Raw genomic sequence first — 13,089 nt, 5'->3', positions numbered from 1 at the left:
AGAGAATGTATGGCTGGATGGCATCACCGACTCGATGGACATGAGTTTGAGTGAATTCCGGGAGTTGGTGATGGACAGGGAGGCCTGGCATGCTGGGATTCATGGGGTCGCAAAGAGTCGGACACGACTGAGCAACTGAACTGAACTGAACTGAATATATATGAGAGGCACTTATGTTGTGACCTGTAAAACATCACATGAATACAAGCTTTTTTTTAATGTCAACTTCTTTAGTTATAGATCTTACTCTTTACTTTATAAGCTAGTTAGCAAGATAGAAACAGATAACTATATACTTTACCTCTTTCACTGTGTTCGGTTTTTTTCCAGAGAAGTGCTATCATTTTTTTTCCTATGCTTAACATAAATAATAGTAAATTTGTACTATTATTCATTGTGACTTCTCTTTTTTTTTTTTAACTAAAGTATCTATAGGATATAAATACTCAGGTAGAGAAATAAGAGAGGCTGGCTGTACCCTGAGAACTGGACAGAGTTTAAGGCTCCCCCATCCCCCAGATCTCAAACATCAGACATTTTGTAATCTCGTGTTGGCTTTACTCGTCTTCTTTTCTAAATAGCTGCTGATATTTATTTCTCAAAGCTTGGCTATCTCCATATGTGAGTAAAGCACTTTCCACATAGTATTTACTCAATATTTATAGAACCTGAGAAGTTTGTTTTCATAGAGAAAATTTGAGCCAGTCTCTGAAAAAAGTGATTTTTCTAAAACTGTTCATTAGGATTGAATCAAGTGGCAGAGTTATAGCTTCAAGTAATACCTTAGTTCTTTGACTGTGATGTGTGTTTTCTCACTTTAGCCAGCAGAAGCAGCAGTATACGAACCAGCTTGCCAAAGAAACAGATAAGTACATTAAAGAGTTTGGATCTCTGCCCACCACCCCCAGTGACCAGGTATGAAGCTTTAAGACACACTGTTGATTCACTGAATTTGAAAGGGATCAAATGCATTGCAGGATCTTTGAACTGTTGTACTAGAAAGGAAATCAGGGGGGAAGAATCTATTTGAGATTAGTTCAGAGAACACAAAACTGTATTTAATTGCGCAGGTAGTATCCTGTGGTTTAGTAAAGCAAAAATTATTTCCATGCTGTTGTCCTGACCCATAATTAAGTAAGTGCTCAGAAAATGCTTCCTGACTAATTATTTCCTGGCCTTCCAGGACTGACTTCATGCAACATGCATGCTCATTCAAGATGTGAGGTTTCCTAGGGGCACACATTTTTATTACCCTGCTTACTTAGTGGAAGTTATTACTTAGGTGAATCAAAGGTTTTATTTCCATTAAAATAAAGAAGAAGAGGAATTACTTTAAAAGCGTGGCCTAGTTTTTAGGATTAAAACTTGAGGTGAAAAATCCAACATTATGGACCTTTACCTCAAGATAATATGCACAGTGTTTGAACATATTATCAAATTGAGCAAAATGTTATTGAGTGTTAATCAGTAAGGCTCTGTAATAGAATGAGTGAAATTTTCAAAATTAAATAAAGAGCCAGCTACTAGCAAAACATCTTTTGCAAATTCTATAGAACTTCACAGCTTGATTCTAGCAGATTTCTTTTCTCTGCCTCTCCTCTAGCGTCAAAGGAAAATACAGAAGGATCGCTTAGTGGCTGAATTCACAACATCACTGACAAACTTTCAGAAGGTACAGAGGCAGGCTGCTGAGAGAGAGAAAGAATTTGTTGCTCGAGTAAGAGCCAGCTCCAGAGTATCTGTAAGTATTTAAAACAGCTTGTAAAAATGAACACAGTATTCCCCAGGGATCCTATAAAAAACTACATGGCATGTTTTTTGAGTCTTAAAGACCTGTGAACATCTTGGAAATCGGTGTTGAATATTTATTTTCAGGAATTTCTGCTCAGTTTTAAAAAGGATGATAATTGCGTATTATTGTGGTTATTCTGTCCATGTCATGGAACAAAAGATTATAGATTATGTAAAAATATGGAAACATTCTGTCAGAGAAGATTAGGAATCCTGATTTGCACCTGAGGCTGTTACTTTGTATTCCTACTGGAGTAGAAGACTCTTTACTCCTGGGTTATGTGAAGGTGATTTGAAATGAACAGAGTGAATATATTATGTGAATATTGAAAATGAACGTAGACCTGGAGAAGATCTATGGAAGGATAAGTTAAGAGTGGAATTTTGATTTAATCTAATTTTAAATTTCCCTGGAAACTATCGTGTTTCCTTGTTCCTTAATGTAGAGGTTCCAAGGCTACATTCTGTTTTAATCAAATAATATTCATTATTTGGCTCTTGAGAATATTTAATGAATTCCTTCCATGTCAGTTTAGGGTATAATTTTATTATTACTTGAAGTAATTGACTTAAAATATTAGAACAAGAACCTTTCTTTTTTCTTACACCTGTACTCCAGTGTAAGTATACACCTATACTCAGTTTAAATTATTATAAAGGAAAATATGAGTGTTGTGTGCTTTTCCTTTGTGCCTTCTCAATCCATTCTGTTACTAAATTATTCAGGGTGGTTTTCCTGAGGAGAGCTCAAAAGAAAGGAATCTTGTATCCTGGGAAAGGTAAGAAGTATAAAACAGTATACAGAGTAAAAGATAATTTTTCATATTTGTTTTTTATATCATGGTCTTGGGCAAAATTAGTTTTCAATATATCATGATTCCTAAGTTATTTAAAAATAGAAAACAATCCATTTGAAAAAATTTTTAAATAATTATTATAAAATATATAAAAATAGTCCAGTGTAGTAATAATACTCTTTAGTTATTTATCCAAATATATATTATTGACTTAATTTTTGATGAAGATTCTTTTTTGATAGAGATTATTCCCGTGTGTGAGGTTTAAGTCAACCAAGAAGAAATACTCACTTGCCAGATGTAATAGCTTCCAATAATTAAATAATAACTCTAAAAAAAAATCATTGAAATGAAAATGAATAAAATTTGGTTAACATTTCTGTTATACTTTTAGAATTTAAGTGAGCAATTCTGTGACTTTGAAGCAAAAATGTTCTATTCAATAAGTATTTCTGTGATAAGAAGGAAGCCCCCTTGTTTCCATACCGGTTTTTCTTTTTTTTACACATTCCTTTCTTTTTAATAGCCAAACTCAGCCTCAAGCTCAGTTGCAGGATGAAGAAATTACAGAGGACGACCTGCGCCTTATTCAGGAGAGAGAGTCTTCTATCAGGCAACTCGAAGTAAGCTTTGCATTGTGAACTGAACTGCCTCACTTAGTGAGCTTGTTCTCAAGATGCTTAGGTGATACTGGGAGAAGGGTCAAGAAAGAAAACTGAATAAATATCAATTCGGTGGCATTTCTCATATAAGTTAGAATCATTGCTTTTAAAAAGAGTAATCTCCTTAGAAATTGTGCTAGGATGAGAAAATATACTTCCCTTCACTCCAAATTTTCTTTCCTTTTTTTTAAAAATTCTGTTAAGTCATCTCAAGGCACCTGAGCATTGAGAAAAATATCAGTCTAGTGATAAAGTTCTGTTCAGAGAGTCTGGATGGCTTCCATGGCACATAATACATATCACACCTGCTTAAATAAGATTTCTTCCAAGGGCTTTAAGGAGAAGGCAATGGCACCCCACTCCAGTACTCTTGCCTGGAAAATCCCATGGACGGAGGAGCCTGGTAGGCTGCAGTCCATGGGGTTGCTAAGAGTTGGACACGACTGAGCGCCTTCACTTTCACTTTTTCACTTTCATGCGTTGGATAAGGAAATGGCAACCCACTCCAGTGTTCTTGCCTGGAGAATCCCAGGGACAGGGGAGCTTGGTGGGCTGCCATCTATGGGTTTGCACAGAGTTGGACACGACTGAAGTGACTTAGCAGCAGCAGCAGCAAGGGCTTTAAATGTATTTCATTTCCCTTTAGTACATGTAGGATATCAAAAAGGGCTAAAAGGTTTATAGCCTTAGTTCATAGGGAACCTACCTGTTCCCTGGAAAGTGGCCTGATAATAGCTAACAATAGCTACCATTTATTGATGGATTCCATCCACCAAGCACTATGTGATAAATTGTTTGTGTTGTCTTATTTAGTTTTCATAAAAGTAACTTCTCACTCCCCATTTTACAGATGAGAAAACTAAGTTCTAGGATGAATGTGTAAATCGCCCTACTCTTCCTGAATAAAGTATTTACATATTACTCTTTAATCAGGCAAAATAATAGTTATATATTAAAGAAAATTAAAATTATAACTTATTTATCCATCACTATTACATTGCATATTCAAGTTTATTAATTTGAGAATTTGAATTTACACCTCATGTTTTATTCTTTTAAAATGTCAAATTGAGGGACTTCCCTGGTAGTCCGTTGGTTAAAAATCCACCTTCCAGTGGATTCAGTCTCTCATCAGAGAACTAAGTGGTTCATTCAGTCTCTCATCAGAGAACTAAGATCTCACATACTGTGAGGAAATTAAGCCCACTTGCCACAACAAAGACCCAGCACAGTCTTAAGTGTCAAATTGACATATAAATTTTTACTAGAATATTTTCAGTAATTTTGAGGAAATACTGCTTGTGATAATAAGACTAATCAAATTGCATGGTGTAAATTCAATAACACACCACCCTTCTCTATTACATAGATCGTTCATTTCCATTAAAAATCACTTGATATTTTTAACATTACAAACTTGTTTTAGAGAAATGGTTCCTGTTATTCAGAGTCTACTTACTTGGGGTTGCCTATAGTCAAGTAGTTTTCTCATATGCCCAAAATGTATGTTAAGTCCACATGCATGCTCACCTAGGTATGAGTAGTGGTTTGGGTTTTTAAAAAATTTTCCCCCTTTGTGGATTGGGGACTGAATTTCGGATTACAATAATGTGTACTCTTTTTCTCTTAGGCTGATATTATGGATATTAATGAAATATTTAAAGATTTGGGAATGATGATTCATGAGCAAGGAGATGTAATAGGTAAGCCCTACAGGTGAAATTTCATGAGGTGGAAGCAGGCCACATGCAGTTTCCCTGTGATAACTTCTCAAACCTCCTTTTCTGTCTTTGGGTCAAAACTACCATGTCTACAACAGACAAAGCACCACCCTTGGCATTATCTAAAACAGATCTCATTTTTGGCTTCTACTGGTTGAAATGACCAATTACATGTCCCAGATTTAATCAGGGTCTGCTGCTACTGAGATCATGGAAGGTTCCATGTAACATCATCCTAGCTCATTCCCAGGACCTCTGGTTTCTGTCTTATCCCAGTTTAATTCTCATCACACCAAGATTTTGGAGAAAATGTCTTTTTGTAATGTGCACACTGTCTTCTCTTCTCAAGTAGAGGGAATAAGTAGCTATTTGCCTAAACATTCATTCTCATAACTTTTTTAGCATATTAATTTAGTCGTATTACTTAGTTACTGAGAATTTTTTTTCTTTTTTAAAAACTCTGTAAGACTTCCTTTAAATTTTAAATGTAATCATAATTCATATAGGATATAACTATCAGCGTTGATCAAGATTCTGATCTTCTTTATCATTTTTAAGTATGAAGATATTTGTGAGTATACTAAAGATACATTTAATATGTTTTCTGAATTTGGTGTAGTTTAAATACTTGGACCTATAGTTTAATTATTATTTTTCTATTCTTACCCTCTTCTGTAGTCCCAGTAGATCACAGGGTAAAATTTAAGAAACCATTCATTCATCCAATAAATATTTATTGAGTGCCGACTACATTCAGGCATAAATCTAGGCATTGAGGATTCAGCTGAAATTAAACAACAAATAAAAGATATTATAATCTAATTGGAGGAGAGAGAAAATTACAACAGAAAGAAAAGTAAGTGGTGATAAGTGTTTATGGGGAAAATAAGGCCAGATTGGGGTGGGACTGCAGGTACTGGGGAAGGTGCTGCTTTTCAGTGTGGAGTCAGTAAGGACAGGTGACATTTTAGTGAGGACTTCATGGAAGTAAGGAAGCCAGCAGGAAAAGAGGTTCCAGTCAGAGGGAATAGCAGGTGCCCTGGCCTTTGGGCAGAAGCATACCTGACATTTTAAGTGAATGGAGTGAACACAAGGAGGATGGAGACAGTGTCCGAAGTCACAAGGGACCAGATCACATAGGCCCCTGAGCCATCATAAGAACAGTTTTTGTATTAATAGAGGAGAAGCCACAGGAAGATGTGAACAGAAGGGCGTAACCATCTGACTTAGGTTTTAAGAGACACACTTGGACTGTTGGGTTGAGAACAGAGGTTTCAAACGTGACGTAAAGGGGAAGTGTCTGGACTGGGGTCTTAAATCTGGGTATCATGTGCACATCAAAGCCATGAGATTAGGTAAGATCACCTGGGAAATAAGTTTAGATAGAGAAGAGGGGCTTCCCTGGTGGCTCAGTAAAGAGTCTGCCTGCAATGTAGGAGACCTGGGTTTGATCCCTGGGTTGGGAAGATCCCCTGGAGAAGGGAATGACAACCCACTCCAGTATTCTTGCCTAGAGAATTCCATGGACAGAGGAGCCTGGCGGGCTACAGTCTGTGGGAGCACAAAGAGTGTGACACGACTGAGCAAGAGGAGGTTCTAAGGACTTGTAAATATTTAAAGCACAGTCAGCAAACTGCATCCATTCATTTACGTGTTATCTACAGCAGGTTTTGTGCAACAGAGGTATAGTTGAGCATTTATGACAGTAACCGTAAGAATGAACTGCAAAGCTTAAAGTATTTATTATCTGACACAAAGAAAAGGTTTGTCAGTCTCTGATTTAGAGGCTAGAGATTCAAGGAGGAACCAACAAAAATGACCAAGAAAGAATAGCCAGTGATGCAGAAGAAAACCACACAAGTGTACAGTTTTAGGATAGTGTGGAGGAAGCATTTCAGCGTGATGACACATCTACTCTCTCTGATGCTCCTGTTGGGTTAGATAAGCTGAGGATTAAGAGCTGACTGCTGAATTCAACAACATGTAGGACATAGATGACCTCAGATGAGAGCTGTGCTGGTGAAATAGTGCAGGTAAAAGCACGATAAAGTATGTTCCAGAGAGGCCGGAAGGAGAGTGACCGGAGATAGCAAATGGAGATAGCTTTTTCTAGGAGTCACGTGTGGTCCTAACTGCCAGTGGATGTTGCATCAGTGAGAGATTTGAGGGTTGATTTGTGTTTAAGATGGTAGCAGTAGGATTGATGAGAAAGAAGTATTGATAGTGAGAGGGAAGCAATTGCTGGCCTGAGGTCATTGAGCTAGGCAGCAGCAATTGGGATAAAATGCACGCACGGAGGGGTTGGCTCTCGCTGAGCACAGATGGGTCCCCCACAACCATAGGAGAGAAGTCTGAGCACAGAGATGGTTGCAGGTGGTAGTGGGTAGGGTCAGAGGAGATTATGGAAGTTGTCTCAGTGATCTGGAAATAAGGCCCCTGGTGGAGAATGACAGTGAGTGAGGAGGCATGGGACGTTAGAGGAGAAAGTGTGACTTATCTTCCGGGAGTTGGGGAGATGGGGCAGGAGTGCTCTGTAGTCAAGAATTTAAAGTGAAATAAGTCGGCCCCGATGACTTTTTGTACCCACACGCAGCTGCACAGGATAGGTTGGGGTTGTCACCTAAGTGTGACTGCAGTAGGGGGGAAGACGGCTGACGATGAGTGCAGGAAAGCAGTGGCAAATGACTGTCCATGGAGTCAAAGGTAAGGAAGAAGGAAGTGAGGATATGAAGTTTGTAAGGGGACATGAAAAATGGGTAGGATCACTAAAGTTGGGGTCTCAGGAGAGAACTCTCACGGCAGCAGGGAGTGATCAGAGAGTGAGACCTGGAATGGAAATTATAGAGAAGCTGCAGTTGCTGGTAATGACAGGTTTGGAATGTGACCATGGAAATGGCTCAGAAAGAGTCACAGGCAAAGTCAATGAAAAAAATATGTGTTCAAAGAATTGAGAGGCCTGGGTATTTGAGGGTCAGCAGTTGGACATTGAGATCACCAATATGGATAATAGTAGAAGCATTGAAGAGAACATCAGTGGAGCAGGGACTAAAACATTCAAGGAAAAAGAAGAAAAGACATCTCGGGATGCCTGCTGCACTGCAGAGTGAAAGAGGTAGGCGTGAGCTCTAAAAGTCTGCAGGGAGGAGGAGGAGACAGCGGTCATCCATCCTACAAATGTAGGATGAACTACCCCCAGTTCGGAGGAGAGGAGGAAGGAAACCTGTCACCACTTGAGAAGGCTATGGGGACTCTCAGGGAGCCTAGGTTTCAGCACAGAAGGAGGTTGATGCTGGCCACTGAGCAGATGACGGTTTTCAGGTCTCCCTATTTCCCCTGAACCAAAGTTCAGAATGCTTTGCTTGGTACTGAGTTGGCCATCACAGAATGCAAACTCGGTGACAGTACTTTTGGGGTTTACCAAGTAGAATTGGAGTACGCTGTAATGAAGATAATCAAGTTCATTTTCTTCACATTGTTTCTGTATTGTTTGAGGCACCTGAGAAATATAGTTGCTAAAAGAAAATTCAGCCATACGCATATAAACCTTTGAATAATGAATATTTAATCTTAACCATGAATAAAATTAGGTGATTTGTGCAGCTCTATTACTAGCACATCAGCACCTGTTTAACAGTTTTGTGTGTGTGTTTTATTTTAAAGATAGCATAGAAGCCAATGTGGAAAATGCTGAGGTGCACGTCCAGCAAGCAAACCAGCAGCTGTCAAGGGCAGCAGACTATCAGGTAATATCAACTGTGCTAAACTGTCCTATAACTTGGACTCTTAAATGTGTGTGTGTGTGTGAGTGTAATCATGTGGCTGGAGATATTAAAATTTAAAATCCCATGGAAGACAGGCCAGAAATATGCCAGTCCATTAAAACTGGGTTTAGCCTGTCTGTTCTCAGGATTGAACAAGTGTTGTGCCCACAGGAACGGGCAGTTTAGCATTGTGTCTTGAGGGGAGCAGTAGACAACTCCAGTCTTTTCTGGCAGCTTCTGGTCTCCAATGTCATTTTCACATTTCAAACCAGAAACCTGTTTGATAGCGATTTCCCTCCATTTCTTGTAGTTCCTTTCCACCTTTCTTTTTGATCTGTGATACTTTGGACTAAAGAGGCTAAGATCCTTGTCCCAGAAAGATGTCTCAAGTTCTGTGGAAATGTTATTAGCTTGGAGTGTCCTTGACCAATGGGTATTTGGTCAGCATTCAGCAGACTCTTCACCAGGAAAGAAGTGATCCCTAAAGTGAATCAGGTTAGTATAGGAAATCCATACATATGAGTCAAATATAAATATATACAGAAGACTACAAATATTAGTACCATGAACTATATCATTTAGTATGTAAATCTTTGATGTTTAACAGAGGCAATAATCGCTTTTCACTTTTCTCACTGATCTTAGAAGTTCCCTTTAGTTTTACTGCCGTTTTCTCACTGGACGAATCAGTACACATTCAGTAGCATGTCAGGAACAATGAAGCTGGATAGAGGATGCTGAGTTATCCAGCCAGTTCTGCTCACCAGCAGAGTAACTCATGTTTACTGTCTTCATGCACGAGATTCAGACCTGCAGCTCAGCAGAGTTAATGTCACCGCATCATAGACTGAACGTATCATTCATGAATAGTTGAGCACACACACACACCCCTAGAGTAATCTGTAACCGCCAGCTGTTAAATCTGCTCAGACAGAGTGTTCAGCAAGTTTCATCAGTGACTAGGATCCATGTCATTTCATTTTGCTTTTGAATTTTAGGGAGATGTAGATATATCCCCAGATTTTTCTTTGCCTCTTCCTTGTGGAAGGAAAACCTACAGCTGCTCTGGGGAAAAAGGAGCACATCTTCCCAAGCTAAACCTTAATCCCACAGGACCTGGTTGTTAATGTCGTTCAGTCGCTCAGTCATATCCGACTCTTTGCAAGCCCATGGACTGCAGCACACCAAGCTTCCCTATCTTTCATCATCTCCCAGAGTTTGCTTGAATCAATGATGCCATCCAACCATGTCATCCTCTGTCGCCCCTTTCTCCTGCCTTCAATCTTTTCCAGCATCAGGGTCTTTTGCAGTAAGTTGGCTCTTTGTATCAGGTGGCCAAAGTATTGGATCTTCAGCACCAGTCCCAGTGAATATTCAGGGTTGATTCCCTTTAGGATTCACTGGTTTGATCTTCTTGCTGTCTAAGGGGCTCTCACAGGACCTGGAGGGATGAGAAAAGAGCCATGCAGCACAGGGACTGGGAAGAGAGCAGTTTCCCAGTAGTCCCACTTGGCAGCCTTGACATTAAATGATGCCTCTGCAAAATGCAGTGTGGTGCTTCTAAATAGTTTGGATGGATTAAGAACATAAAACAAGGTGCTCTCATCACCATAGCACCCCAGAGTCTTGCCACCCCTGGAGATGGTGCCCCAGGGAAAATAAAATTCTCTAGTGGAACAGTTGTCATTGTTGATGAAGGCACATTACACATGGGTCTGCAGTAACCAGGTAGTTGGGGAAGATACGTGGGCATGATGAAATTGAAATGAACTGTGTTTAATATATGAAGAGTAGTATTTTGTTGAAAAGTTAGATGGCCAGGTGAAATACTAAACAGTATTAATAGTTTTTGAGAAAAATTGAGTTAGAAACATATCTTTTTCGTAAATTTTACGTTACTTCTGGTTGACCCAAAGCAAATATACAGACTTTTCTACTTTGTAAGAAAAAAGATTCCTGGATGTTGTCGTGAGATAGATAACCATTAGAGAAACATAGAAATCAACAGCTGGGCCAGGAATGAAGAATGGAGCAAAGCTCAACCTTTATAATTTAAATGAATGTTTTTTAATTTTTTTTAGCTCTTTTTAAAAATTAATTTGTATGTTGAAATTCTGAATGCAGTTTCCATTCATCTTTAGGGATGAGAATGATTTGGGAACCTTAAGTAAACTTTAGGAAGAAGCATTGTCAAATATTTGCTGATATGGTCAGAGAACTCATTTTGAAGAGCAGTTTTTTGATAAAAGTTTAAAAATTGATGTCTTTAAGTTGTTTTTTCACATATAGGTAAACTCTATCACTTAATTTTTATTTCTCTGTATCTTTCCCAACCACACATCTAGAAAAAGCACCAACAAAAGTTGAATAATTACCCCCTGGACTAGTACCATTAATTCAAGAATATATTTTGAAAGCATAGTACTATATGTATTGAAAAGCAAAAAAATATAGCCCCAAATTTGAGGGCAAGAAATTACCATTGATTTTACTCTAGAAATAAACCAAATGATTTTCACTTGCCATCGAGATGCTCCACTCTATCTATAAACATGTTTTTTTTTTTTGCATCTGCAGCGCAAATCCAGAAAAACCCTCTGCATCATCATTTTTATCCTTGTTATTGGAGTTGTAATTATTGGTCTCATCATATGGGGAGTGAAAGGCTAAGATGATAAAGGAGCACACTACTGCACTACATTATGTAAATTATGTAGGAAGATTCCTTTAATCATGGTGGGTTTTTTTTATTATATTATTTTAAAGCAGTTGCCTAAAGGATGGTTCTTGTACTCTGTTATTTTTATTTGGAAGAAAGTTTTCTTTGGATTAAATCTTATATTTTCTAATGCTGAAAGTTTTACTATGTATCACTGCTGGCATAACATTCATGCTTTTCAATCTAAAAACTGTTCTGCCCACATTGTATTTGCCTTTCATTTATAATTTATTTATCCTGTTGACTTAGCTTTTGGAAATTAGTAAATTTAAAGGTGTGTGTGTGTTTCCTGTGTGCATCTTCCCATCACAATGTAACATGCACCCATGTTTGTGTTACTTTGATTACAGATCTTCAATTTAATTTTGATTTGTGCCAGCAGAGGAAACATTGTCAATAACTTTAAAAAGTAACATATATGTTTTTGTTTGGTATTTTGTGTTTTTTTTTTTTTGTGGTTCACAGTAGCATAAATTGTCTATTTAACTTTATCTTTGTTTTTCTCTTAAGACCCTTGTTGATTCTCAGTGAAGTCAGTGAATAACTTCCTAGCGTATCTTTCACTCCTGATGTGTAGATAGTAAGCATTTGTTGTAGATTGCCTAGTAAAATGCTAAGGATAGGTTGTTTTTTTTATAGGTTCTGTTGAGCCTGACATTCCTTTACAAGGAACTGTGTTGTCAGTATAAATGTTTAATGTGATCTGGAGGAAGAGTATGACAAATCAGTACCTATTGGGTTAGAATTCTAAAGATCCCAAACTTATTCTGCTGTGGATCTCCACAGCTGCTATGATGGAAAATTAATTACCTTCCCTTTTGTCCTATAGAATAATGATTACATTTGTGTCCTTGGGTCAAGATTACTTTGGGGAAGTAACTTTCCCACAGTTATTGTTTTTGGGCACCTAACACTTAAAATTCTGGGTTTCCTTTGCATATCATTTTGTATGATCCTGCATTCGCAAATGAATTGGATGTTTGCCAATTAACTCACTTGCCTTTTTAAATCAATGTTGTTTTAATGCACTAATCTGAATATTATAAAGAAGATCATCTTTATAGTTTGTATTTTATAACGTTCTTACATAGCAGTTTGATAGTGAAGGCAATGTTTTACATGGCAAGCTATGAGACTTCAGATGGGAACAAATAAAATATTAAGTAACTAAGTAAATTGTATCTTTGCAACCAAAATAAAGATGATTTTAAAAGTGCCTGGAGAGTTTTATTTCAAGAGAATTCCAATTCTGTGGAACTTGATACTTACCTCACACTTTAGCCACTGTACTACCTGAAATCTCAGCAGAAGTATAACCACATGGCTACCATTTTGCATCTTGCTGGAGTACCAACTCACTTAGAGTTTTTATTTTAGCCCTCTTAAAATGTTTTGCTGCTAATAGGTAGACGCTGTTTTTGCTTGTTACCAGAACACAAGAAGAGCCTGTAGAAAACTGTTGTGTCAGCGAATGATTAGAAACGTCAGGACTGTGTTCACCTGCATGAGATTGCTTTATTGAACAGGATGGGTGATGCAGACAGGAAAATTCTTACAAATTCTGCCTATTCTGAAGGCAGTGCAAGCCCATCAGGCCTGCTGGAATGTGATCCTTCTCCGTAAGTGCACAGAGAAGTG

At 38.0% G+C, this 13,089-nt stretch overlaps 1 protein-coding gene across 1 annotated transcript in view; it reads left to right on the top strand.

Annotated features, from left to right (window-relative positions):
• Positions 1-12,667, top strand: part of STX7 (syntaxin 7) — a 60,579-nt gene extending 47,912 nt beyond the window's left edge. The window contains exons 4-10 of the mRNA XM_055433073.2: positions 822-915; positions 1,604-1,741; positions 2,518-2,570; positions 3,115-3,211; positions 4,881-4,953; positions 8,632-8,714; positions 11,310-12,667. Of these exons, the coding sequence (XP_055289048.1) occupies positions 822-915; positions 1,604-1,741; positions 2,518-2,570; positions 3,115-3,211; positions 4,881-4,953; positions 8,632-8,714; positions 11,310-11,402 (631 nt within the window). The 3' untranslated portion in view covers positions 11,403-12,667. The remainder of the gene's footprint in view (positions 1-821; positions 916-1,603; positions 1,742-2,517; positions 2,571-3,114; positions 3,212-4,880; positions 4,954-8,631; positions 8,715-11,309) is intronic.
• The last annotated feature ends 422 nt before the right edge of the window (positions 12,668-13,089 follow it).

This window comes from Moschus berezovskii, chromosome 10 (genome assembly GCF_049115385.1).
Source record: "Moschus berezovskii isolate FMDL1 chromosome 10, NW_MosBer_1.0, whole genome shotgun sequence".
In the NCBI taxonomy this organism is placed as follows: domain Eukaryota; kingdom Metazoa; phylum Chordata; class Mammalia; order Artiodactyla; family Moschidae; genus Moschus; species Moschus berezovskii.
This window is presented reverse-complemented; position numbering and strand designations above follow the sequence as displayed.